Raw genomic sequence first — 24,929 nt, forward strand, 5'->3', positions numbered from 1 at the left:
ATCCACATTAAAGAAAGAATAAATTATTATAATCTCATAAGGATGTTAATTAGTAAAGCTAACATTCCCCTTCAACCTGTGTAAACAGACCCCTGCTGAGTTAATTACATTAGTGATCCCTGGAGCTCAGCCAAACATTCTTAATGAGGTCATCTGGAGAATCAGATGTCTGGCCATCTATACGGTTCTCAGACGGCGGTGCCATCTTTCAGATGACACATTAAAACGAGGCCCAGTCTTCCAGTCCAACTGGATAGGATGTTTCCATTGGAAATGTAGGAAAAGGAACTTATAGTGACAATGTAAATTTAAGGTCAGAACGTATGCCTAAAATGAAGACTGAATTATGTCAGTGTGCCCTGTTCTGATTCTCTCCACCTGATGACTACGCATAAGGGGAAAGGCAGCACAATGGTTATGTTAGTAGGCTAACAATCAAGAGGCCAGGACTAATTCATCTGGCGACAGAAGTTTAATTTAATTTCAATTAGTTAAAATAAATTTGGAAAAGATAGTCTCAACAATAGTGACCATGAAACTATCAGATTGCTATAAAATCCCATCTGGCTCGTTAATATACTTCAAGGAGGGAAATCTGATATCCTTATCTGCTCTGGCCTATATGTGACTCCAGATTCACAATAATGTCATAGACTCTTAATGTACTCCAAAATGGCCTATCAAGTCACTCAAATGTATTGAAGATAGCAGCTCACCACCATCGTCTCAAGAGTAATTAGGGATCGGCAATGAATGCTGGCCTTGCCAAATTTCACCCACATCCCATGAATGAATGAAAAATCTCAACTCGCCATATGCAAATGACAAAGAGATCAACTAATTTTATCTAAAAATGGTAAAATTGCACTCATCTATATAAATGAAACATGACTGCTAATTGGGCATTAGGTTTTAAACATGCCTTTCCACTCTCTGATTGCATGGGAAATGAAATAAAGATGCAACATCTGGAAGAAAATATTATTGAATATAAAATGAGTACAGGTAGTCCGATTGTGCAAATAGCCCAGAACTAGCACTAACATGACAAAATCTATACACTGTCATTCTCCCTCAGAGCGAAAACCGCTTTTCCCCAAATAGTATTGCCGTTAAAAATAATAAAAGTTCATAACCACATTTTTTAAAATTAAAGTTTTAAAATCAGAATATTCTCATTACAATCATTTGGTGTGCTGATAATGCTTTGCTGAGACTTTAAAATTATCTTTTAAAGAAAAATGAAAATAGATCATAAGCACAAGATTCAATTGTCCTGAAGTTTGGGTGAATGGACCGTGGTTCATAGCATGCCTGTAGCCATTCAGATTGTGGTGGGTAAAACAAAAATTGGTCTACCCACCTCAACTGCTTGATTTCAGGGCAAGAACTTGTGCCTTCAGTGCTGATCTTCTCTTCTCAATGCTGCCAGTGTGATTTGCATACACATGTGGCACCAGACAACATTAGTCACTTAGGCAGTCTGCTCTTCTTAAAGGCAGGCTGTCTCTTAAAAGGCAGGTGGATATAAAAATTGCTTCAATGGAAATTTGTGAAAAATGAACACCAGGGCATACAGGACGATCCAGACGGATGGAAGATGCAGCATTGGAGGCATTAGTCACGCAAGTAGACAGGAGGAGAGATGCCATGGTCCCTCCATGGACCAGGAGACTCTCAAGGACCACCATCAGAAGGGTGTGGGATCAGGTGGCCAGAAAGGTTAACTTCCGGAGTCTGGACCCCAGAGTCTGGCAGTAGTGCCAAAAGAATGACCTCACACGGGTGCTCAAGGTCAGTATTTGCATCTTCACATGGCATCTCCTCCCCACTACTCCACCAGCTGCTCATGTTACTCAATGCACTAAACACCCATCACTCACCCAGCAGCACACCGTAGCACTCAGAACTCAGCCTTAACATGCAGGTACTTCACCTCACTCTCACACACCTATCAATGCAACCAGTCTCCAACCACCTCTTGCTAACTGCACATACCTCCAGCAATTCAGCACAACATTCAAACTCACAATGCAACACAATCATTGACATTCTGCCCTCTCTCTTGCAGCACAAGGTAGCACATAACAGAAGGGAGCAAAGTAGAACCAGAGGAGGACTAGGATACTTGCATCTCCTGAGCCCTGCAGGAGATGGTGCTCTGTATCATGGTGTCAGCTCCGATGGGGCGCGTGGGATCCGGCATCACTGAGAACATTCACGCTGAAGCCATTGTCTTGCCTTATGCCCCTTCTCAGCTCCCAGCTCATCACCATCCTGCCATCTAGCATGATGAGAAAGCTACTGATAGTGTGACAATGAACCTCCTGCTTCCCACCCCAGGCCCCGTTACCTCCAGCTGGCCTTCCTTTTCTGCTTTCAGACACCCAAGAATTGCCACCTGCCTTGCCAAAGCAGACCAAGGAGGAAGAAAGAGAGCAACTGGACAACACTGATGAAGAGGCTGTGGCAATTAATCTGACACATGCAGTCTACTGGCACTGCCATCGGAAACCAAAGAAATTGGAACCAAAGGTGTGATATTATTTTAAAGGCCTGCATTAGGCAGGTAATGATAACGATAAATAGATAATAAACTAGCTATTAGTGTGTTAAAATGGTCTTCACATTTTGATGCAGATGCAAAAAGGTGTAAAACATGGATAAAAAATATTGTTACCTAATGCACTATGTAATTTGCAGACTTCTTTGACCAAACAATCAAACTTTGACTGACCCGAGTTGTTTTACTTACAAGTAGACGTTGCTGGTCTTAAAGAGAGGACGCTCCATCTTTGCAGACTGTGCATTTTGTGGCATTAGAGTGGTATATCAGCATTTTCCCATACTTGCTGCATCACATTTTGTCATCAGACCTGCAAATGTAAATACCTTCCACCTCACGGGCTTAAATTTCATACCGATAAAATAGCAACTTATCAAGGTAACCTAAGCAAAGTAAAATCTGACAATTAAAAATGTGTAGCGAGTACGGCAATTTTTTTAGGAATTCAAATATTGGGCTGAATTTGCTCGTCACGGCAGGGGTCCTGTCAAGGGCCGGAAATGACCCACGCACCTCAGCCTTTTGTGGGGCCCCTGGCTGCATTTTTAGGGGTGGGGGTGGAGGGTTTAGTTGCCGTCAGGGTTGCTGTCTCTTTAAAGGGCGGCTGCCCGCCCCCAAGGGGCTGCCGGCCAATTAGAGGGCTGGCAGGTCAAGAGCTCCACCATGACGGGTGGTCACGGCTGGGATTGCACCTGGAAGAAGAGAGCGCCATGGAAACAGGACACCCTCCCGACCAGGCCCTAATGATAGTTGTGACCTTCGGGTAGCCCGTATGCCTCCAACACCACACCCCTCCCCCACCCCACCCCTCCTCTCTCTCCCTGTCCCTACCCCCTCCCTCCCCCATCCCCCCGCCCTCTCCATCTCCCTCCCCCTTCCTTCCCTCCGCCCCCCTCCTTCCAGAACAAACCTAAGTTGGAAACATTTAGCCCTTTGGGTCTAAGGTGACTCACCTCCTTCTATCTCTGCGCCTCTTGCATGAAATTTAATCTTTGGAAACTACCTCAAGCAAGGGCAGGCAACACTGGACAACTTACTCAGCCTGGACTTCTTAAGAGTTTCAACAGCAACTTCATTAGCTTGCAAAGGTGGGCTGGAGCTACTGAAGGGGGTCTGCAAAGGTCTGTTAAAGAATGGGCTGTTGTGCTAGTGATCCCATGCTTCCATTGTGGAGATGGGCTGGGGTCCTGCATGAACTATATTTGCCTTCAGAGGTGTGCAACATCTCTGGTGCTAAAGAAATGATTGGAGATGAGCATAACTCCAAACAGGCAATGATTGCCTCTGGAAAAAGAATGTCCTTCTATTTAAGAGGGCCTAGAAGGTCTGTTAGTGTGTTTTTATAAAATCTACCAAAACCTCCTCCAGGCCACATTCCTGAAGAAGTTCTGAGCTATGCAACACTGGTAGGGCAATTTGAGCCCTTCAAAGCCAAATTATTACAGCTGTCTCAAGGTCTTCCAGACTGATACACAAAATGCTCCTCCACAAAATGCAACATGTTTCAACCATTAGTATGTAAATTTACCAATTTGAGGGGAACAGCCTTGTCTCTGAGGTGATTGATTTTTCATTAACTTTCAACATTTCAAGGTCTCTGATTTCTTTTACAGTTAACAAGCCCATCCTTTTGGTAATATGTATAATAAGTGCTGTACAATTAAATTAAATTCTCCACAAAAAATACATTTCAGATTCACAGATTAAAAACAATACTTTATCTACATTTGTAATAATATTCCTGTTGTCTTGTATCGATCGATAACACATGCTATTGTCGCGTTCGGGTCGGAAATACCATTTTTCATTAGAAATTTATGGGCGTAACATAATATAACTATAACCAATCACAGGTTTATTTCATTATCTTCACTTTTCAACTTCCAAATGCCACGTTGTTTGGTTTACATTCAGAAAAATTTTAATCTCCAAAATAAATCTAAATGCGGTCACAAAATTTATTTCACTATAAAATTCAGTCCAATTGTCCTGTTCACAAAGTTACATAAATGGCACTTCTGCGTGGAAAATTATAAAGGGCTAAAATATTCCAAATACTGTGTTATTGAACGTCAAGTAGTGGCTGTGTACATTTCGTAGGGAGGTAACTCTAGAGTCGTGAACCTCCAGTTCAGGGGTCATGTTTGAAGGAAGTGTGCTTTGGAGAATCAGGGCTGCTTCCCCATCTCCGACCTCTGTCCCCTGGCTCTCAACCCCCTCGGATCTGTCTGGATTGTTATATATAGTGGAGCAAATGAAAATCATTAAACAGAAAAATCAAAAACCTGTGGAAAGCCTAAATTGCCAAATTTCTCCTCCAAACAAACCATTTTGATTTGGGGTATTCATCGTTGTTGGATATCAGTGATTTTACAAGGCAGCAAAGAAATAAAGAAGCCCAAAGAGCTAGACTCCAAGAGGTAGAATTCCCGCTGTTTTTTGTGTGATTTCCACCACCAAAGTCATGGAAGAAGATCAGAGAAACCCTGTTCAGATTAATGGTACAGGAGTGGTGTACTTTCCACCATAAGGGTAAAAAAGTGACACTGATTTTCTACCCAATACCAGAAGTTACACTCTGCCTCAGTACTACACAGGGTATCAACACTACTCAATCCATTCTCTCCAACTACTGCCCTATCTCCAACCTTCACAACATTTTGGAAAGTCACGTTGCCTTGCAAGGACATCTCTTGCCATTCCTCGTGTGAGACACTCCAATTCTTCTTCATCCAGGACAAAGCAGTCCACTCGATTGCCAGCTTATCCACAATCTTAAACATCCTGTGGCTGCAGTGTGTATCATCATCAAGATGCACTGCAGCACCTCTCCGAGGCTTCTTCACAGCACCTCCATCCCCTGTGACTTCCGCCAGCGAGAAGGACAAGGGCAGCAGGTGCACAGGGACACTATCACCTCCAAACTCCCCTGTAATTCACACACCATCCTAATTATTTCACCGAGTCTTCATCATTGCTGGGTCAAAAGCCTGGAACCCCCAACTAACAGCACAGTGGGGAATGTGAGGAAGAACTTTTTTATGTAGGGAGTGGTATTGACCTGGAACTCGCGCCTACGAGGGTGGTGGAAGCAGAGATGATCAACGATTTCAAAAGGAAATTAGATGGGCAATTGAGGGAAGTAAACTAGCAGCGCTATGGGGACAGAGCGGGCGTATCAGGACTGTTTGGATTCCTCGACAGTGAGCCGGAATGGACTCGATTGTCTGAATGGCCACCTTTTGTGCCATAATGGCTCTATGACTCTCTGTAACTCTATGACACTTTCTTGGAGCAACTAAGGATGGGTATTAGAATCAGTCTTTCCAGTGATCCCCCACATTGTTGATGTTTAACCAGGCAGCCTGATCCCAAGACTGGGGTTCCAGGTAATTCTCTAAGAGATGGAGGACATTTTTTTTTAATTCATTCATAGGATGAGGGCGTCACTGGCTAGTCCAGCATTTATTGCCCATCCCTAATTGCCCTTGAGAAGGTGGTAGTGGGCTGCCTTCTTGAATCAATGCAGTCCCTGTGGTGTGAGTACACCCACAGTGCTGTTCAGAAGGGAGTTCCAGGATTTTGACCCAGTGACAGTGAAAGAACGGCGATATATTTCCAAGTCAGGGTGGTGAGTGGCTTGGAGGGGAATTTACAGTTGGTGGTGTTCCCATGTGTCTGCTGCCCTTGTCCTTCTAGATGGTAGCGGTCGTGGGTTTGGAAGGTGCTGTCGGAGGAGCGTTGGTGAGTTCCTGCAGTGCATCTTGTAGATAGTACACACTGTGTGTCGTTGGTGGAGGGAGCGAATATTTGTGGATGGGGTGCCAATCAAGTGGGCTGCTTTGTCCTGGATGGTGTCAAGCTTCTTGAGTGTTATTGGAGCTGCAATCATGCAGGCAAGTGGAGAGTATTCCATCACACTCCTGATTTGTGCCTTGTAGATGGTGGACAGGCTTTGGAGAGTCAGGATATGAGTCACTCGTCACAGGATTCCTAGCCTCTGACCTGCTCTTGTAGCCACGGCATTTATGTGGCTAGTCCAGTTCAGCTTCTGGTCAATGGCAATCCATGATTTTGATAGTGGGGGATTCAGCAATGGTAATGCCATTGAATATAAAGGGGCATTGGCTAGATTCTCTCTTGTTGGCAATGGTCATTGCCTGGCACTTGTCTGGCATAAATGTTACTTGCCACTTGTCAGCCCAAGCCTGGATATTGTCCAAGTCTTGCTGCATTTGGACATGGGCTGCTTCAGTACCTGTGGATTGCGAATGGTGCTGAACATCGTGCAATCATCAGCGGACATCCCCACTTCTGACCTTATGATGGAAGGAAGGTCATTGATGAAGCATGGTTGGGCCTAGGACACTACCCTGAGTGATGCCCTGGCACTGAGATAATTGACCTCCAACAACCACAATCATCTCCCTTTGTGCTAGGTATGACTCCAGCAGCGGAGAGTTTTCCCCGATTCCCTTCAACTCCAGTTTTGCTAGGGCTGCTTGATGCCACACTCAGTCAAATGCTGCCTTGATATCAAGGCCAGTCACTCTCACCTCACCTCTTGAGTACAGCTCTTTTGTCCATGTTTCAACTAAGGCTGTAATGAGGTCAGGAGCTGAGTTTCCCTGGCGGAACCCAAACTGAGCGTCAGTGAGCAGGTTATTGCTAAGCAAGTACTGCTTGACAGCACTGTTGATGACCCCTTCCGCCACTTTACTGAGGATGGAGAGTGGACTGATGGGATGGTAATTGGCCGGGTTGGATTTGTCCTGCTTTTTGTGTACAGGATATACCCAGGCAATTTTCCACATTCCCGGGTAGATGCCAGTGTTGTAGCTGTACTGGAACAGCTTGGCTAAGGACGCGGCAAGTTCTGGAGCACAAATCTTCAGCACTATTGCCAGAATATTGTCAGGGCCCACAGCCTTTGCAGTATCTAGTGCCTTCAGCCGTTTCTTGATATCATGTAGAGTATAATCGAATTGGCTGAAGACTGGCATCTGTGATGCTGGGGACCTCTGGAGGAGAGCAAGATGGATCATCCACTCAGCACTTCTGCTGAAGATGATTGCAAATGCTTCAGCCTTATTTTTTACATGTGCTGCGCTCCCCCATCATTGAGGATGGGGATATTTGTGTATCCTCCTCCTCCAGTTAGTTGTTTAATTGTCCACCACCATTCATGACTGGATGTGGCAGGACTGCAGAGCTTAGATCTGACTTGCTTTATATCAGCAGCTGGTAAGCTGTGCAGTCTCACACTCCTGGAACAATCCTACAAGTTCCACAAGCCCAACACTTAGGGGAGACAGTAGAATAGTGGTATTTCATTCAACTACTAATCCAGAAACTCCAGCCAATGCTGTGGGGGACATGGATTCAAAGCTCACCATACCACATGGTGGAATCTAAATTTTAAAAATCTGTAATTGAAAGCTAGTTTCAGTGATGCAGTGAAACTATCGAGTGGAATACTAATGCCCCTTTAGGTTAGAAAATCTGCCATCTTTACCTTGTCTGACCTACATGTGACCCCAGACCCAAAGCAATGTGGTTGACTCTTAACTGTCCTCTGAAATGGCCTAGCAAGCTACTCAGTTGTACCAAACTGCTGCAGCAGTTCAAGAAGGTGGCTCACCAACGCCTTTTCAAGGGACGGGCATCAAATGGTGGCCTAGCCAGTGGTGCCCACATCATATGATAGAATAATTTCTGAAAGTCTCTTGCCTGAGTCTCTGCATGTTGGTAAGTGAAGGGTATTTGGGTAACGGGAGAGCATTTGAACTCTATATTGGACAAAGAGAATATCAAACTATACAGAATTCTCAGCAGTGTGGAGGCCCCTAAACGTATTCACGGGTAGCTGCACTTGTCAGACACCCTCCACAGCCACACCCCACCCCCATTACCTTAGAAATCTCCTCTAGCTACATGTACCCCTACAACTCAGTCAACACCTGGTTACTCTCATTCTACCTCTGATGGCCACTCATTCAGGATCTATGCTGCTGCCCTCTGGAAATCCCTGGATTCTTCTGTCCAGCTGCCTCCCTGCCCTATCTGTTTTGAGAGCACTTCTCTTTCTTTGAGCCTCTCCTCCCATCTTCTTTCTTCTTCCTGCTCAGCCTTCACCATTTTGCCTCTGACACCCTTCTGTAAGTGATCGGCATGTTAGAAATGTCATTTAGGAAGAAAGAAGAGAAAGAGCCTGCATTTATACAACGCTTTCCACAACTGCGGCACATCCCTAAGTGCTTGACAGAGAAACCTTTGAAGTGTAGTCACTGTTGGAATGCAGCAGCCAATTCACACACACAGCAAACTCCCACAAACAGCAATGACCAGGTAATATGTTTTAGTAATGCATTTGAAGGATAAATATTGGCTCCTCTTCTTCAAAATAGTGCCCTGGGATCTTTTATGCACACCTCAGAGGACCTCAGTCTCATCCGAAAGATGGCACCTCCAACAGTGCGGGATTCCCTCGGCACTGCATTGGAAATGTCAGCCTAGATTATGTGCTCTAGTTTCTGGGGTGGGACTTGAGCCCACAATCTTCCAACATTGGCGAGGCTGTTACTAACTGAGCCATGGCTGACCACTTAGATTTATGGTTCAAAGATCATCCCGGGAAAAGAGTGGTGCAATAATCAATAAGGACACTTTATGGATTTTTGCTCGCTAACGTGCTTCGATTTCTAATGTGTCCAGATGTTTTACGGCAAGCTACTTTTTGGTCTTCGTGCTGGCAACACCGCCATTGGCTTGGGGCCTAGATGATTCAGGCTGCCGACCAACCTTTGCCTGGCCTCACATCCTGCCGCATAGCCCTGGTGTAGCTTACCCACCGAGTTCCCGAGGCACAGTGCAGTCATGGCGGAAGGGTGGTGGGCTTGGGCCAGCTTTTCCAGCCGTTTGATTATTTCATAGTCAGGAAGTGCAAGAGCGGTCACGTTTAGACCTAGTATCCGTGAGACAACTTCTCTGAAATCCAGTAGCTGGAACAACAAATGTGCAATGTTATGTTAATCACCTAGTTAATTAGTACACGCATTTAAAGGTCTCATTTTAGACCAAAATGATCAGGACACAGTTAAAGTGTATCCTCCTTTCACAGCATATTCAAAGTAGGTTCACAATCCGTTTCTTTTGAAAAAGACAGGTTAAAAAATTAAGCGGAAATAGCTAGAACAACTGCTTGCAATTATATAGCGCCTAGCATTGAAGCAAAGAAATTTACAACGCAGAAGAAGGACATTCGGCCCATCATGTCCACGCCAGCCCAATGTAGTAAAATGCTTAATGTAGTAAAACATCCCAAAATACCTTGCAGAAGTGTTATCAAACAAAATTTGATATACAGCCACTTACGGAAAATATTAGGCTAGTCAAACAGGAGGGCTGAAAGGGATTTCTTAAAGGGCAAGAGAGAAGTGGAGGGTCAGAGGGGTTTAGAGAGGAAATTTCATAACTTAAGGCCTAGACAACTGAAGGTAGGGCTACCAGTTGTGGGGCAAATGAATCGGAGATGCACAAGAGACCAGATTTGGAGGAAAACAAGAGCTCTTGGTGAGTTGTAGGAGGTTACACAGATAGGGAGGGGTGAGCCTATGGGTGGTTCTGAATGTAAGGATGAGAATTTTGAATATGAGGCGCTGTCAGATCAGTAGATCAGTGAGCACAGGAGTGAAAGGGACTTATGAGTCATAAAATGGGCCTCAGAGTTCTGAATGAGCTAACATTTAGAGGGTGAAAGAATAGAGGTCAACCAGGGGAGCAGAAGTTCTCCTGCAAGGGGGTTCTCTTGAAGAAGTTTGTCAATATTTATTCAAAGAGTATAGTCAGAACGAGGTAAGGAAACAACATGTGTCATTACACAATATAAAACACAGCCGAAGTCAGGAAGAAAGTCTTTTGTCATTGTATCCTAGAAGGTTAAGTGGGAAGCTAATGGAGGTGTTCAACATAATGAAGGGCTTGGGAGAGTAAACAGTTAAAGATTATTCCCACTGGAATCAGCAACAAGGAGGCACAAACTAACTAGGGGAATGAAAGGAAAAGTTAGCAGAAGTGTTTGCACACAGAGGGTTATGAAAACAACAAACGCTTTAGCACAAGGAGATACTAACAGCATTTGAAAGGGAGTTGGATATATACTGGGAAATAAAGAAATTGAAGGACAAAGGGAAAGGGCGGTGTAATAGGACTAAAGTGGACAGCTTCAGTTGAAGAGTTAGCACTGACACAGAGATAGTGGCCCGAATGGCTCCTTTCTGAGCAATTCTGGTGATTCATCTTGACTTCAGTAACCATATTAACTCTGAAATGCTTATTGATATGTGAAATGGGCATTAATCCCCAATATTACCTAAGCCTGCTGTGACCATGGTGGGAGAATCAGTAGAACTCATGGAAAAAGGGTTTAAGTGGCCAAGTTTTATGGGGAATTTGGGAGAATCCCCAATGGAAGTTCGGGATCTGCCGGTGAATGTAACAGCTGGTCTTATAAGCAGGCAAGAGCCCGATGTTGGATAACACCTCAAACAAAGCAAACACAGGAACGTCCCAGAAAGGTTTCCCCATTAATGTCGGCAGTTTCCAACCCTACTGGTATTTCAAAAGTCATATTTTGAGCATTTGAAGAAAATTGCCTCAAACTCAATAAAAACATCAGGAATCAGAAACATCGAGAAATATTTAACAATCAGTTGGACACATATGGGACAGCTGAGGCTCATCAAACAGTGGAAATGGCAACGGAGGCCATTGTGGTTTAGGTAGGAATGCAAAACTTTGAATGCTTATCCCATATCCTAAGTATCTGGCAAGGAAAGGGAACAGGAAGATTATAAAAACAAGCCAAAGGAAGATAAAGAGGCAGTGAAGCATAAAGAGCAGACATCAAACTGCAGCAAACATCTCAATTCACTAGTTTTGAACAGATCTCCAGGAAACAAAATGTGAGCTATTTTAGCATTTACACACGGCATTCCTCCATTCCCATTTCTGGCCTACAGACTTCAGTAACCATATTAAGTCTGACATACTCATTGATTTGTGGAATGGATATTAATCCCCAATATTACCAAAGCCTGCTGTGACCATGATGGGAGAATCAGTGGAACTCATGGAAAAAAGAGTGTAAGTGGCCATTTGATGAAGGAAGCCATTCAGCTCATTGAGTCCATACTGGCTCTCAGTAGGCCCTGAAATTCCACAGAGAATATCCAGATCTCCCACTGTCGCCTCAGCACACTTAAAGTGACTGCAAGTGGGTTAAGGGTAGATTCAATACAGGTGTTCAAAATTGTGAAGGGTTTGGATAGCATAAATAAGAAACTTTCCACTAGCAGGTGGATTGGTAACTAGAGAACATAGATTTAAAGGAATTAGCAAAAGAAATGGTGAGGATAGGCAGTGTTCCTGGGATGGGGAGGGGAAATAGGGAGAATAGGGCAGTGGGAGGGGGCAATGGAGGTGCGCTAGGATGGGACAGTGGATGGGGGGGGATAGCAGTGTTGCTGGGATGGGGAGGGTAGGGCAGTGGAGGGTGAGTGGCGGTGTTGCTGAGATGGGGGCGGGGAAAAACTAATGAGAATTTTATTTTGCACTGAGTTGCTATGACCTGGAGTGCACTGCCTGTAAGAGGGGAAGCAGATTCAATCATAACTTTCAAATGGGAATTGGGGAGGATGATGTTATGAGGGAGGGGGAGATTAGACAACATGTGGATAAGAATGGAAGGTCTTGAAGCAATCAGATCCCAAAGAAACATGCACTTGCATTTATATAGCGCCTTTCATGACCTTAGGACATCTCTAAGTCCTTCACAGCCAATTAAGTACCCTTGAAATGTAGTCACTGATGTGTAATATAAGAAATGTGGCAGCCAATTTGCGCACAGCAAGCTCCCATAAACAATGTGATAACGATTATTTATTATAGTGATGTTGTTTGAGGGATAAGTATTGGTCAGGACATGGGGGATAACTCCCCTTTTCTTCAAATAGTGCCATGGGATCTTTTAAAACCACCTGAGAGGGTAGGCAGGGACCTTCGTTTAATGGTCATCTGATACAAGGCACCTCCGACAGTGCAGCACTCCCTCAATATCATATTGGATGTGACAGCCTGGATCTTATAGCTAAGTAGGGATTAGAAAAGGGGAAAGTAATGAGCAGCCAATCCTTAAAGATATATAGAAAGCCGAGAAGTTGCAGAACAAAATATTTACTGGATCCATTTGAAGATAGTTCTTTTTCTTTGATGTCTGCTAACTTGTTTGGAGCAGGTGTCAGTGTTATGTGGTCAATATCACATCGGGTGTGAAAGACACGGTTCATTTTCCAATTAATGAACACAATCGATTTATCATCTTGCTACTGTGTTGGTGAACTGACAGCAATTGGAGAACAGAAAGAGCCTACAAGGTACATTTGAGACTGCACAAACTCTGTGTACCTGTGAAACTTGGAGTTGAGCCTTCCAGATACCACAGAAAAGAAAAAGGTGCTTGTGAGGCCTCAGGATCGTCCATTCATGCAGTCTGCAAAAGAACTGAACTCCCTTCCCCAGGCACACACACACACAAACTCATACACACACACACACACTATATGCATAATGTGATGGCTTTTGACCAGGAAGCAGTAATAGTAAGGAAAATTTGTAAGCATTTTAAAATGTTTGAGGAATCTGTAATTGTTAAAACATGTTTGAAAAAGACTTTTAAAAGTTTATATCATTCAAAAAGGGATCAATTATAATTTTTAGGGAATAAAAAAATATTGGTCCATATGAGCTGGCAACCCTTGGCCTGGGAGCAGTAGTACCAATGGGATGGAAACTAAAGCACAGAGGCTGCGTGGCAGAGAGAAAAAAGAGGAAAGAGAAGAACTGGAGAGAGGCGGTGGTCAGCAAGCTGAGACAGAGAGCTGGGTTTCTGAGTGGTTGGAAAGCTCATCTAGGGCTGTTGCTACTGTTTCATTTACCTCCGAGTAATTAAAAGCCCAGAATTAGCCATACCGTGTGAAGGCAAAGGCAGTTCTGATAAATCCACATGACCACAACCGAGGGGAGCTGAGAAGGTTCTGGAAAGATGCATGCCGTGGCATAGAAGATTGCACAGGCGGAACCCTGTTTACATGGAAGTTGCTGACCGTGGAGAATCAGCTAAGTCCTTGAAGGAAAGGGACTGGAATTCTGCTCAAGGAAAATCTAAGCTGGGAAGAGCTTGTGGCTGCAGTTGGTGCCATCAGGCAGAGGGTACTGCCTAGAAAATCGGAGATCTCTTGTTATATTAGCTATTCCATGTGTAATTTATAAGTCATACCAATTGTGATTTGCCTGTTAACTTGTGTTGATTCTGATTCATATTAAAGTAACGTTACAAAAAATGAAATCTTGTTCAGTAATTTCTTCATTTGGTGTCGTTCGGTAAATCTGGTTCTTTTGGTTTATGGATCCCCACAGGGATTGTAACAACATACACAGATTTTATACAGAGAAAAACCCATAAGCAGGAGAGATCACACTGTGTTAAAGAATTCATGGGATGCCATAGGCTGAGCAAGGATTATTTTATAAAATTGCACCCCAGACATGGAGCCTTGCTGACAGGGAGTGTAACTCGAAAATTCCACCAGATGACAACCGTGTGTACCTCATACACACCCTTGATGAAAAAGGCTCTTTCCAGGAGCAGAAATAGATCTTACTATTCCTTTTGAGCCCCCCGCCCCACCCAACCAATAACCAGTAAACAGTGAACTCGCAGTGAATGGACTCTGAAGTGACTTGACTTGAAAGTGGGTTGAATGCCTGACAGGATAACTTGTGTTGAAGCAGGTTATTGCATCAGTGGTGTCTGAAGTGCTTAAAATTAGGAGGGTGAAATTTATCCTCGTTGTGCTCATTGGTGGGTACACACCAATCCAATTTAGGGGGTCAACCTCCCATACCCCAGTAGCATCAAACACGGGTCCGTTATCATTTTAGGTCAGGCGCAATATCGGTCCTTCAAGCAACTTCCTAAAACAGGCATTGGCCCCAAGAATAGTGGGGGACTTAACACCAATTTTAGAACCTGAACCAGGAACTGGCTTGCGACGGTGGTCGATCCCCCTCCCGATTCCTCCATCCACCCCTCTCCCAATTGTCTTCACCCCCAGGTCACCCAGATTCGGCCTTGCTACAGAAAGTCTCCGGCATCTCCCACCGATTCTCTAAAATGGCCTTAAAACATGAACAGTCCCCACTGCCCCTCCTGGTCTCCTTTCTGATGTGCAGGGGAAGTTGTACAAATCCTCCCTCAAAGCCTGTCTGCACGTTAGCCCTCTTCCCAGTAAACACAGGCCTAGCATCTTTCAGTGAAATACTCCCTCTTCTGGGCAAGAAGGCAGAAAAACAACCACTGGCATCAACTCCAGCACAGCAAAGGGCATCGATACAAGTCACGTATGTGATTCTAGAATCAGCATATAGCCATTCTTCGAGTTTGGATGCTGTTGACAAACTATTAACTGGGCATTTTAGTTTGTCTCTGTGATTGTGGAGTGTGTACAGGGATATCAGACGCATGGGATGTGCTGTGTCCATTATGTAGAGACCTGATTCATCCTCTATTAAGAATATGCCCCTTTGGAAAACCCTGTCCTCTGCCAGGAGTGGGGACAGAAAAATAGGGGGGGTTGAGAGAGTGTGGGGGGAGAGAGAGCGTGAGGGGGGTAGAGAGAGTGTGGGGGGAGAGTGTGAGGGGGGTAGAGAAAGTGTGGTGGAGGAGAGAGTGTGGTGGAGGAGAGAGTGTGGTGGAGGAGAGAGTGTGGTGGAGGAGAGAGTGTGGTGGAGGAGAGAGTGTGAGGGGGATAGAGAGAGTGTGAGGGGGATAGAGAGAGTATGAGGGGGATAGAGAGAGTGTGAGAGGGATAGAGAGAATGTGGTGGAGGAGAGAGTGTGGTGGAGGAGAGAGTGTGAGGGGGATAGAGAGAGTGTGAGGGGGATAGAGAGAGTGTGAGGGGGATAGAGAGAGCGTGAGGGGGATAGAGAGAGTGTGAGGGGGATAGAGAGAGTGTGAGGGGGATAGAGAGAGTGTGAGGGGGTTAGAGAGAGTGTGAGGGGGATAGAGTGTGAGGGGGATAGGGAGAGTGTGAGGGGGTTAGAGAGAGTGTGAGGGGGATAGAGAGAGTGTGAGGGGGATAGAGAGAGTGTGAAGGGGATAGAGAGAGTGTGAGGGGGATAGAGAGAGTGTGAGGGGGTTAGAGAGAGTGTGAGGGGGTTAGAGAGAGTGTGAGGGGGTTAGAGAGAGTGTGAGGGTGTTAGAGAGAGTGTGAGGGGAATAGAGAGAGTGTGAGGGGGATAGAGAGAGTGTGAGGGGGATAGAGAGAGTGTGAGGGGGTTAGAGAGAGTGTGAGGGGGATAGAGAGAGTGTGAGGGGAGAGAGAAAGTGTGAGGGGGAGAGAGAGAGTATACAGGAGAAAGTGTGTTGGGGGATTGAGTGTGGAGGGGGAGAGAGAGTGTGAGGGGAAGAGAGAATGTGGGGGAGAAAGTGCATGTGCATGGGAGAGAGGGTGTAGAGGGGAGAAAGGGTGTGGTGGGGTAGACAGAGGATAACCTTCAGCTTCTTTCTTCCTCGTGTTTATCAAGTTCCATGAATGTGTCTTTACTAGAGTCATAGAATGGTTACAGCAAGAAGGAGGCCATTCAGCACATTTTCTCTGTCAGTTCTTTGCAACAGCAACTCAGCTGGTCCCGCTCCTCCACCTTTTCCCTGTAGCCCTATAAAATCTTTTCTCTTCAGATAATTACCCAATTCGCTTTTGAAAACCACAATTGAATCTGTCTCCACCACACACTCAGGCAGTTCATTCCAGATCCAAACCACTTGTTGCATAAAGCAGCTTTTCCTCATCTCGCCTCTGATTCTTTTGTTAATCATCTTAGGGTTCGCGACCTTCAGCCAAAGGCAACACTATCTGCCCATTTACTCTATTCAGGCCCCTCATGATTTTGAACACGTCTAACAAATCTCCTCTCAACCTTCTCTTCTCCAAGGAGAACAATCTCAGCTTCACCAACCTATCCATGTAAATGAAGTCACCCTCGGAACCTTTCTTGTAACTCTTTTCTGCACCCTTTCTAAAGCCTTCACAATCTTCCTGTTGAGTCTAAGCCAGTGTTTTATTAAGGTTCATAACTTACTTGCTTTCGTACACCATGGCGCTATTTATAAAACCCAGGATTCAGTATAATTTATTAACTGCTCTCCTAGCCTGCCCTGCACCTTCAATGATTTATTCACATATACACCCAGGTCCCTCTGCTCCTGCATTCCCTTTAGAATTGTACCCTTTATTTAGTGTCACCTCTCCTCAGTCTTCTGACCAAAATGTATCACTTCACACTTCTCTACATTAAATTTCATCTGCAGTGGCTCCTCTATATACCATCCCCCAATCAGAAGTAAGTAAAGTTTTATTAAGTAAGTTATTTAGAAGTAAGTAAAGTCTTCTGTTATTCATGTTTTTAATAGGTTTGCATTAAATAATTAAACTGTTGCATAATGAAATTCTAGCTATGCTAAAGACTAGTGATTCAAAATACCACACAGTTCAAAATAAAATGCCTACCGCCTACTGGCACTAATATGTTTCACTTAAAAAGCATAGTTTACTGATTTTTGGGGACTCATATGATTAATACAGAGGGAAGCAGCATAATAGTAGATTTAGAAATGATGTAGCAACACATTTTCTTAGAGCTCCGGCACCTCAAAATTCCCCATTACACCACTGCTAATTGCCCTTGAGAAGGTGGTGGTGAGCTGCCTTCTTGAACCGCTGAAGTCCATGTGGCGTAGGTACACCCGCAGTGCTGTTAGGGAAGGAGTTCTGGGGTTTTGACCCAGTCTAATTCAAGGTCCTCCTAATTTTCTGAGGAATTTTAAGTGAGTTTAATTTGGAGGGCGGAGCCATGTTGATGTTTGCAATTCATTCCCGCTGGGCTCAGCTCTGGCAACACCACCTGGTAACATTTACCGCAACATACCATTTGAATGTGTTCCTTCCTGTCACACCCTTCTAGCTTCTGCACATCTAGACTATCCATGTAAACTTAATGGTGACCACTCCGCGCACCCCCCACCCCGCCCTTTCCCTGGAACTGGCAGCTGTGCTTTGAGTCTAGTCGGTATTAAAGAAAGAAAAAACTTGCATTTATAAATCCCCTTTCACAGCCTCCAGACATCCCAAAGTGTTTTACAGCCAATGTAGTATTTTTACACTCTAGTCACTGTTGTAATATAGGAAGTGCAGCCAATGTGTGCATAACAAGAACCTGCAAATGGCAATGGAATAATGACCCAATAACCTGTTGGCTGAGGGATAAATGTTGCCACGGCTTCAGAAGTCTCCTGCTCTTCTTCAAATAGTGCCATGGTATCTTTTCGCCCTGAGAGGGCAGATGAAGCATTGGTTTAGCATCTCTTCCAAAAGACAGCACCACAAACAATATAGCTCTCCCTCGTTACTGCATTGGAATGTTACCCTAAATTAGGTGCACAAATCTCTAGCGGGAGATCAACCAACAGCCTTCGGGAGGCACGTGTGGTACCACTGAACCACTGCTTACACCTGTGAAGCTTTGGATGGAATATTTCCCATTTCCAACGACATATTCCATTTTCCAATCATGTCACTCTTCACCTTCATGAGTGCTGGGGTGAAAATCCCTACCTGTCTCTCTCTTTTGCCCATTTCCTCCAAGGTTTGTTTGAGTGTCTTCAGCTCACTGCCCACAGCCTCCAGTATGTTCCGAGCTCGATCTTTCTCCTCCTTCGCCTCGAATTCAGTGAAGTCCAGCTCTGACTTTGTGGAGTTTAGCTTTCCTATAGCCGTCTCCTTCAACTTCTCCAGCTTCTTCATGGATTTATTCAGATCCTCAATCGTCTTACTTTGCTCCAGTGTTTTAATCTACAGACAGATTGGAGGGGAAAACAGTTCATTCAAATGGAATTGAGCATACTTTAGAGAGAATGAACCAACAATACGGCTTCCAGTTAAATAAAGGAAAGTATGTAACTGCTCATATGACATCTCACTGTAGAGGGTAATTTGTATCTCAGCATCAACCAGCCAGTTAAGGTTAATGAAACAGTGGGTGTGTAGTAATCCAGAGACAGTGAGTTAAGGAGGTAGTTCAAAAGAGATTCACTAGGCTGAATCCTGGGATGAAGGGGTTGACTTATCAAGGACAGCTAAACAGGTTAGGCCCTTATTCATTAGAGTTTAGAAGAATGAGGGGTGATCTTATTGAAACGTACAAGATTCTGAGGGGACTTGACAGGGTAGATGTTGAGAAGGTGTTTCCACTAGTGGGGGAATCTCGAACTAGGGGACATAGTTACAGAATAAGGGGACACTCATTTAAAACTGAGATGCGAAGGAATTTCTTCTCTCAGAGGGTAGTGAATGTCTGGAATTCTCTACCCCAAAGAGTTGTGGAGGCTAGATCACTGAAAGTATTCAAAGAGGAGGTAGATAGGTTTTTGGAATATTGGGGAGTTGAGGGCTATGAGGAGTTGGCACGAAAGAGGAGTTGAGGCCAGGGACAGATCAGCCATGATCTTATTGAATGGCGAGGCAGGCTTGAGGGGCCGAATGGCCTACTCCTGCTCCTATTTCTTACGTTCTTATGTTCTAAAATGCCACCATGATAGCTGGAAAATGAATTCAGCTTTAGAAAGCAAGCATCAGTAAAACAGGCCAAATTGTAAAAGCTCAACTGGTTTACTAATGTCCTTTAGGCAAGGAGCCTACTGTCCTCATCCTGTCTTCCTATATGTGACTCTAACATGGTTATCTCTTAACTACCTTCTGAAATAGCTAAGCAAGCCATGCAGTTGTACCATCACTTTCTCAGGAAAACGAAGGATGGACAATGAATGCTGGCCTTGCCAATAGTGTCCATGGCCTGATATTGAAGAATAAAAATCAATTGCTCTCCTTTAAACATCAAAATCAGGAGCATTTTTTGAATTTCTAGTTAGATGTGCTTGCTTGATTTATACAACATGTACAAGCAAAAGAGGCAATTCACTAATCCAATGCTTCCAGTGTGAAGCTAACTCAAATAGGTCAATGTAAGGAGTACACAGTGCAGCAATGATTCTTTGATCTGCATTCCCACTGGAAGGGCAGATCAATGAAGTTGCAGTTCATGTTATGATTGATAGCCTCACCTGGTCCTCTCTTCAATGTGAAGAGGAACTTGGTGACTGGTACCAAACCAGGCAACATCCATCATCTACACCAGAGGGTCAAATACCAGCTTTTCAAAAGCAGGCAGTCAAACCCAACATTGTTGAATAGCTGGAACCCCTATTCCACCGACCCTCAACATTTGCAGAAGCCCCCAAGGCTAATGATTGTGAGATAGTAATCCCACAAGCAGAATATTGGAACGAAGGCCAATAGCAAATGGGTCAATGGTAAGAGAGCTGGGATTTTTGGAATTACCTTAAGCTCATGAGTATCGGAGAGCTTCACTTTCAGATCCATGCTGGAGGTGTGTGCTTTATGGAGTTCCTTCTCAAGGCATTCCACCTTTTTCTGCAACTTCCGCACAGTTAAGTTGGCCTCGTCCCTCTCCACCGCCAGTGCAGTTTGTGTCTGTTTCTCCACATCCAGTTGTGTAATTTTTCTCCTCAGCATGTCCATGTGCAGCTCTTTGCTAACCAACTTCTCTTTCTGGGCTTTAAGCTGGAAGAGCAAAAAGAATTAGTCTCTTCCATTCTTGAACCCCCTCAGATTGAAAGTGATTCATTCTTTAAATTTTCAGCCTTAGCTCAGTGGGTGCACTCTAACCTTGGAGTCAAAAGGTTGTGGGTTCAAGTCCCACTCCAGAGATTTAAGCATATAACCCAGGCCAACACTTGTACTGTGTGGTTGAAGGTGCCATTGTTTGGGTGAGTGTTAAATCCTCTCAGGTGGCTATAAAAGTTCCCATGGTATTAAGAAAAGCAGAGATGGTCTCCCCAGTGTTGTGGCCAATACTTGTCCCTCAATCAATAGCACCAAAGCAGATGATCTGTCCCTTAACTCATTGCTGTTCATAGGAACATTGCTGCACACAAATTGGCTGCTGTGTTTTCTGCATTGCAACAATGGCTGCACTTCAAAAGTACTTCATTGGCTGTAAAACACTTTGGGAATGTGCTGAGGTTTTTCTTCCTTCCTTTAGGATTAGTAGAGAGAGCCATACTGTCCATCTATTTGTGCTGTTCCTAATATGGGAGTGTTTGATATTAAAATGGTATGAATTCCAATCTTCAGCATCAGTATCCCTTATCGTGATGAGCACAAGCATTTTCGAAAAGGAGAAAAAAGGGGGTCTGAATTAAATAGCTTGAATTAAGTAGCTCTGAAAAAGCTTTGAGTGAAAATGAATTTACAAGCCTTACTGCAGCCCAGTGTAAATAAATTCCCATCCTGAAAGCCTCTTGATTACTATTTCCCCCTTGTGCAGTTGTCATGGACAGATTTTGCTGCAAGTTTAGATGTCAAATCCAAATCAGCTGGAGGTAACAGTAACTTGCAACTTCCTGTCCCTGTTAATGCTGAATTAAACACACAAGAGCTGACTTAATGATGGGGAGTTGGGGGACCAGATGGTTTTTTCAATTCAGAATGTAAGCAATAGTGAGTGTGAAAGTATCCCCAGTAAAAACTGTTAGGTCATGGTGCTGGGAGGAGGATTAGACTTGGTTACATGAGGTAATGGCTCCAGTCCACACACAAGGGCCTAATTAAATGTGCTCCCACCTCGCATGAATGGGAATGGCAGCCACCTGATAATGTACACTCTCCCCTACCACAGGCTCCACTAGCCCATTCAATCTCCTTCTCAAACTCATGCACACTCTACCCTTTCATGAACGCTACCCGTTCAAATATTTAGACCATACATTTATTGTCCTCACTATTGATGTAGCTGTAGGGGCTCAGATTTTTATCTCCACTGCCTGGACAGTAATCTCCTGGGATGGATCACCCAAATCCTCTGATTTTCATTCTGTAGAAATCAATAAAGTGAAAATCACTGGGATTCTATGAAGGCACATATACACTGCCTCCCAGATTACTGCCCCAGTGGGTGAAGGTGAAAATCTATCCCATAAACAGACAGAGAGACTTGTGGATAGATAGGATCAAAACAGGTAGGTTGGATAGAGCATTATAAAGTAGATTGTACTTGGGCGGTAGAAAGGGATTGAATGGGTGGGTAAGAGTTTATGAGGTGTTAGAGTGTGGAAGGATCATGACCGATGAGTCAATTGGCCTTTTATTGTTCATAATATAACTGCTAATATATCACCTCACTGATTCACCGACGTACTAGGAAATCAATCAGATTAAATTGCCAATAGCAAGAATGGGATATCTCAGATTATTCTACCTTTCTCTTCAGGTTGTATGTAAGGGTTTTGTTCTCAATTATGGCTTCATTCTCCATTTTGACCAGCTGATCAGCTCGGGCAAGAATAGCATCCAGCTGCATATTGAAGCCAATCTCTGCTGTCATCCTCTCCAGCTTCATCTTCTCTGCTATGTCCTCCAAGAATTTGAGATACTCATAGAAAATGAACACGTTAAGAATTATTTTGTACGCATTTTTATCATGTGTTTCCAAACCCAATTTTAACCTTCTGATGAAGATGGACAAATATTCAGTTAAATTGTCCCACATTTAGCTCTCACAGTGACATTAATTCCCATCACATATAAAATCTGGGCTCATACACTTAAACCCAAACACTGCATCATGATACATCCTCAAACCCAGCCTCGGGTCCCAGCATCTTTGCCAATTAACCAAAAGCAATGCATTCATGGAATGGGCTCTACGAGAGGGTGTGTCCTGTTTCATTCCCTTATCTTGGCATTTCAGTGAAGATGGTGCCCTTGTAGGAGGAACAGCCGTCCTATGAGAAATTCATCCTTTGGCAAGCAATCCAGGGGCTGAATCCCATTTACCAGTATACTTATGAATAATCTATCCAATGCCCACGCATTTTCCTGAATTGAGAACACAATCATTCCAAACAGAGAGGAAAGCAAGGACAGGCTGAGCGCTGTAGTAGTTGGACATTAGCATCATACTTGGGCTTCATTTTTAATCCTGGCACTGGCATTCAAATTCACCCACCCTCAGTGAGCAAAGTTTTAAGAGGCCTTAGCTGAAGCAGGAGGGGAACTGTTTTACAGTGCTTTGACTCATGAGGTGAGGCAGCGAGCAAAGTGCTTGCAAAGCTGGACAACTTTGCAGCCTCCAATGTCCTGCCCGTTGGGGTTAAGGAGGAGGCATGCGAGCACTAAGGATAAAAATTAGTAGGCTGGAAGAAAACCAAAAGAAATAAGATAGCCCCATCTGTTCCCTCCCAGTTGATGGGACAAGTGCCGATGCTTTTCATTAGCTGTTATAAAAGCAACTTGGGTGCCGAAACAATGAGAAAGTAAACTCGATCCAGCTGTGGCCCGTACTTTTTGTTTGTCCTGGCTCAAGCTATCATAAAGCACATCTCCAGTTAGCAGATTCCCCTCCAGGTACCGAACTTTCTCCTGGAGCTCTAACAGCCTCTGCTCTGCCTTCGTGGAGCGCTGCAGTGCGGCTTGGTGCAGGTCCACCTGCTTCTCCAGCTGCTCCGCCAGTTTGGTTGCGTTCTCCTCCAGCCGCGACGCTGTCTGACAAAGACATCAGAAACACACAATTAAAGCCTGTACCGTTCGTCACATTTGGAACTGACCGTCGTTGTCCTGTCACAGACGGTCAGAATGTGTCAGTACCAACGTATTACACTGGCAGTAAGCTTTCATATGTGACGTACGATTAACAAATACAATGGGACTCTCAGGGGTGACAGTCAAACTTTTCTCTCATAAAACTTCAGGGCAAATATTGGTGGAGCAGACACCAATCCGGTACAATTGCACAGTAAGCTAAATGTACAAAAAAGACTGTTGGCCTACTCTAATTGTGCTCCTGTTCAACTCAAATAGCTGTATGTCAAATAAGCCCCTCTGGTTTAGATCATGGCTGTTCTGTACCTCATTTTACCCACCTTGATTCACTATCCCTTGGTATCCTCACCTCACAAAAATCTATCAAACTCACTCTTGAAGATTTCAATTGACTGCGAGCATCCACTTTGTGTGAAAAATTGCACCTCAATCCCACTCCTAAATGACCTAGCTTTAATTTTAATGTGCCCCCTTATCCTGAATTCCCACACCAAAGGAAACAGTTTCTCGGCACCTATCCTATCGAGTGCTTTTATACAATTGAATACCTGAATTATATCACTCCTCAACCCTCTAAACTGAGGGGGATATAAGCCAATGACATGCAACCTGTTATCATTGTTTAACCTTTTAAGTCCTGTTATCATACTGGTGAATCTGTGCTCGGCTGTCCTTGTCCAAATGCAGCAAGAAGTGGACAATTTCCAAGCTTAGGCTGATATGTGGCAAGTAACATTCATGACACACAAGTGCTAGGCAATGACCATCTCCAACAAGAGAAATTCTAATCATTGCCCCTTCATATTTGTTTTCAGCATTACTATCGCTGAATCCCCAACTATCAACATCCTGGGAGCTACCATTGACCAGAAACTGAACTGGACGAGCCATATGAATACAATGGCTACAGGAGCAGGTCAGAGACTAGGAATCCTCTGGCAAGTAACTCACCTGACTCCCCAAAGCCTGTCTACCATCTACACGGCACGAGTCAGGGGTGTGATGGAATATTCCCTACTTGCCTGGATGAGTGCAGCTCCCACAACATTCAAGAAGCTTCACACCATCCAGGGCAAAGCAACCTGCCTGATTGACACCACATCCACAAATATTCACTCCCTCCACCACTGGCGCAGAGTGGCAGTCGTGTGTACCATCTACAAGACGCACTGCAGGAAATCACCAAGGTACCTTAGACAACACCTTCCAAACCCATGACCGCTACCATCTAGAAGGACAAGGGCAGCACATAGATGGGAAAAACACCACCTGGAAGTTCCTCTCCAAGTCACTCACCATCCTGTGTTGGAAATATTTTGCCGTTCCTTCACTGTCGCTGGGTCAAAATCCTGGAACTCCCTTCCTAACAGCACTGTGGGTGTACCTACACCATGTGGACTGCTGCGGTTCAAGAAGGCAGCTCACCACCACCTCCTCAAGGGCATTTAGGGACGGGCAGTAAATACTGGTTTAGCCAGCGAAGCCCACATCCCGTGAATGAAAATTTAAAAAAAGACACCCTGCCCCCCCGCCCCACAACCAGCATGGCCAATATGTCTGCTCTGTAT

The 24,929-nt window shown here is 44.4% G+C and overlaps 1 protein-coding gene across 1 annotated transcript in view; it reads right to left on the bottom strand.

The window, feature by feature from the left end:
* Positions 1-9,217: 9,217 nt before the first annotated feature.
* Positions 9,218-24,929, bottom strand: part of ccdc170 (coiled-coil domain containing 170) — a 40,643-nt gene continuing 24,931 nt past the window's right edge. The window contains exons 4-8 of the mRNA XM_078557583.1: positions 23,104-23,304; positions 22,019-22,192; positions 20,080-20,322; positions 18,298-18,534; positions 9,218-9,567 (exon numbers count right to left, since the gene is read on the bottom strand). Of these exons, the coding sequence (XP_078413709.1) occupies positions 9,286-9,567; positions 18,298-18,534; positions 20,080-20,322; positions 22,019-22,192; positions 23,104-23,304 (1,137 nt within the window). The 3' untranslated portion in view covers positions 9,218-9,285. The remainder of the gene's footprint in view (positions 9,568-18,297; positions 18,535-20,079; positions 20,323-22,018; positions 22,193-23,103; positions 23,305-24,929) is intronic.

This window comes from Cetorhinus maximus, chromosome 14 (assembly GCF_964194155.1).
Source record: "Cetorhinus maximus chromosome 14, sCetMax3.hap1.1, whole genome shotgun sequence".
In the NCBI taxonomy this organism is placed as follows: domain Eukaryota; kingdom Metazoa; phylum Chordata; class Chondrichthyes; order Lamniformes; family Cetorhinidae; genus Cetorhinus; species Cetorhinus maximus.